At 38.7% G+C, this 3813-nt stretch overlaps 1 protein-coding gene across 3 annotated transcripts in view; it reads left to right on the top strand.

Moving 5' to 3' along the window:
- The window catches only part of drd3 (dopamine receptor D3), a 41606-nt gene extending 39502 nt beyond the window's left edge, over nt 1–2104 (top strand). For 2 of the 3 annotated variants that reach the window (XM_014002217.1, XM_014002218.1), the window contains exon 8: nt 857–2104. In XM_014002217.1, coding sequence (XP_013857671.1) covers nt 857–1053 — 197 coding nt within the window. In that variant the 3' untranslated portion in view covers nt 1054–2104. The remainder of the gene's footprint in view (nt 1–856) is intronic. The other variant, XM_014002219.1, reaches the window with a different exon arrangement.
- The last annotated feature ends 1709 nt before the right edge of the window (nt 2105–3813 follow it).

A 3813-nucleotide genomic window follows, 5' to 3' on the forward strand; every position in this document is an offset into this window, starting at 1 on the left:
CACACACACACACACACACACACACACACACACACACACACACAGCATATATGTGGCACTAGATCCTGAGCTAACGATATTATCTCAGGGACTAAAATATGTGGTGTTAGCTCTCAAGCCAGTATTATTAGTGTTAGTTCCTGAGCTAAAACCATATGTATTACTCATAAATATGTGGTGCTAGCTCTTGAGCTAATATTATTAGCACAGGAGCTAATGTCATATCCTCATATAGCTCAGGACCTAACGCAAAAGCTAAAAAGCTTAAAGAAGCTCTGTTGTCATCATCATAATTTTTAGGTGCTGGCTGGATCAATATACTGTATTTTTCCTCATGTCTGAGTATAGTCTACAGTATTTTTAGCCTTGTTTTATAGTTGAAGTAAATGTTTAATAAATAATGTTGTGTAATGTTACAACTAGTTGGAGAGCCTTTTAAAAAAACAGAAACAAATAAGTGTCAATTAGGCATTCATGTTAAAAAGTAAAAGCTGTATTTGAACAAGTGTTCTTTTTGCACTTTCGATTTTTTTTTAATGGTTTTTAAAAAGTCACTGTTTTGTTTAGGAGTACTTTTACATTATAAAGATTTAAATGGTTGTAACTTAAAGTTGCATTTTGGCAAATATGAAGCTGCAAACATGAATTAAGACCATAATTATCTGTCTCTTTTCTCCGCATTTATTCCATCTTCACTTTTTTTCTCTTCCCTTAAACYAACACAACAAACCTGTTTCTGTCTCACATTCATGTTTTTTACCACCTGCTCTCTTCATTTCTTCCATACCCACCCCTCTGTTCCCCCTCCRTCCACACTGCCCTTCCTCCCCACCTCTCTGCTGTCTTCCTGCTTCAGGGGTGTTTCTCATCTGCTGGCTGCCTTTTTTTGTGACTCACATTCTGAACACCCACTGCAGGACATGCTACGTGCCTCCTGAACTTTACAGCGCTTTCACCTGGCTGGGCTATGTCAACAGTGCCCTCAACCCCGTCATCTACACCACCTTCAACATCGAGTTCAGACGGGCCTTCATCAAAATCCTCAGCTGCTGAGGGAGGAGGGGGGAGACGATGACGACGACACGTCAGGAGATTAAAATGGAAATGAGGCTGTGCGTACGTGCGGTAACTCAAGCATGGCGTGTTTTTTATTTTATTTTTGCAAACCGTGACCGCCAGGTGAACACCGGTGAGTGGAAGCAAACAGCAACCAGCAAGGTGAAGGCTTGGAGTAAAGGATGTTGGAGAGATAAACACAAACACGATGGATTTATTTATATTTTCCAAGTGAAAACTCAGATTTTTCTTTTTTGTTATTAAAGCTGGATTCCATTTTATCAGTATTACATTTCAGACTCTGAAATCCAAACAGTATAGCACAATTTGTGAGCCTTTTTTTAAAGAAGTATTGTATATTACTGGTATTGCTCATCGGCACAGAGTTGGTAAAGTCAGGACTTTCAGGTCAATATGAGTTTAAAAGCTCTTCAGAGCCCAAACGGAGCTTTAAGGCTGCTAAATGGATGTGTGGGCCACTTCATCCGAAAGCCTTCTGCCTCCGCATCGAGTGGATTAACAGATGATATTCACCTCCTCCTCCTCCGCTCGCCCCTCCTTCATCGCTCTGACCTTCAGGTACTCACCGGAGCATGCACACACACAAAAAAAAATAAATAAATAAAATCACAACTGTGTGTTGAAAACACGTTAAGAGGACGGTGCAGGTTCCTGCCGAGACTCAAATCATTTTGAAGATTGTCATACGTGTTTGATGTGCAGGCATTGTGCTTCGTGTGGATTCATTAGAAATAAAAATTTTGCTGTAAAAACGTTTTCATCGATTGTCAAAGGAGGCGAGGAGATTGTTGGCAATCTTTACTGTGATTTAGAGCTGGCTGCTCTCGGAGAAAGCTTTTTCTTTTCATTTTAAAGAAATAATTCGTCTTTAGAGCTGTTTTTAAACTGTATAAATAAGAAATATCTTACCTGTTGTAGATAACGTTTTGAATGGTCTCAGTTTGGACGAAGTGGATTACTGCCATCTTCAAACCAATCTAAAACATTTCATGGCAGCTCTTACAAATAAAACTTTTTTAAACTTTTACATTGCTGTCAGCTTTTTTTTTACAAAGTTATTCTGGATAAAATGTTATGATACTCCTGCAGGAAGTGCCCAGGCTGAACTGGAACAACTGCATCTGCAGATAACCAAAGAATCCCGTTTAAATTATCATTTAAAACCAAATTAATAGTGGTGTAAAGGTTTATATCGGAGGTCTTCAATGGTGGGGTCACGACCCCTAATGGGGTTGCAGAGGTACTGCAGGGGAATCATGAAATGTTTTGAATTTTTTCCTTTTTATACTTTTTTTTTCAAACTTATGTCTTTAAACACATTACCATGAATCCAACATGGCTGAGTGTACTAGCGCTGTAATTTTTGAAAGTAGGGGTTTCTGCAGTGTGTTAGGGGGAGTTTCTTGGCTGTGTGGGCGGAGTTTGGAAAAACTGATTTGTTGACTTCACTTGTGGAAAAAGTTATAAAATGAAGTAATGATAATAGTAAAATTATTGTGTAAATGTTAATATAATTTATTGACTTCAAATTTAATGTAGCTTGCACCTCCCAGTCTCGTTATGACTAATATTAATATTTACAAAATAGAGGCGCCTCCCAGCTGCCCAGCATTCATCCAATGGAATTGTTACAGCTTCTTCAAACCTCACCCAGAATAGTCAATCCAACCAATCATGTCATTTCCAAACTCCACCCACACACCAAGAACCTCCCACTTAGTGACTGCAGAGACCCACTTCTCAATTTTTGCAATATTTCTACAACACCGCAGTAATGATCAGTCAACAACTAATGTCAGTATACACATATAAGGGTCCTTGTTCAGTCTCTCCATCAGTTTGGGGGTCCCAGACTGAAAAATGTTAAAGATCCCTGGTTTATATAATAACGTTCGCATGACCTGCTGTAAATGTTTTTTGTGATTATAACTGTTTTATGATGGCAGTGATTTACTTTGTTTCTTTGCTCTGCTCAGTTAGCCTCTTAACTCATCAGTCCAGAAAAAAATCAAACACGTTTCCCCAAACTGCGGTTGTTCAAAAGCCATCTACAGCAGGTGAGATGTTGATTGTTCATAAAATTTTCAAAGAGCTCCATTTCTAAAATAAAAAAAAATCTTAAGTTTTCATTTGAATAAATCAAGCGGGATTGTAAATTACTCAATGAGCTGATGTGTCCTGGACAAAATACTCACATCAGTGCATTGTAGAAAAAATAAAAAAAATAAAATTTCCAGGCTAATGTTTGCATGTGTTCACCTGAATTTGACTTTTTATTAAAGATGCCAGAAGACACTGTGTCACTAAAGTCTTGGGTTTTCTGCGAAGACCACACAGGTTGAGATTAATAAGATACTGGAGAGGAGATTGAGCCGCGGAAAGAAATTGAAAATGTGAAAATAGTAAAGCAGAGGACAAGCTGAGGCATGATGGTGAGCTGAGAAGTCCGGTGCTAAACTAGAGAAAGAGAGAAACGAGGAAAAAGGCTGGGTTCAAAGATGACTGTAGAAGGAAAAGAGGAAGATGGATGGTTGTAGAATAATAATAATAATTAAAAATAATGTGTAGCTTGTCCCTTTCAGCTCATCTTGAGCATCGTTTTTTGTCTGCGACGCAAACACCTGCTCCCCTGTGCCTTAACGTCGACTCAGCCTTGTTCCTCTGAAAGTGTTTATGATGATGACGCACCTTTTGTGTGTGTAGGTGTGTGTGTGTGTGTAATGGATGCACAACATG

The sequence above is a fragment of the Austrofundulus limnaeus genome, unplaced genomic scaffold (genome assembly GCF_001266775.1).
Source record: "Austrofundulus limnaeus strain Quisiro unplaced genomic scaffold, Austrofundulus_limnaeus-1.0 Scaffold12, whole genome shotgun sequence".
Lineage (NCBI taxonomy): Eukaryota > Metazoa > Chordata > Actinopteri > Cyprinodontiformes > Rivulidae > Austrofundulus > Austrofundulus limnaeus.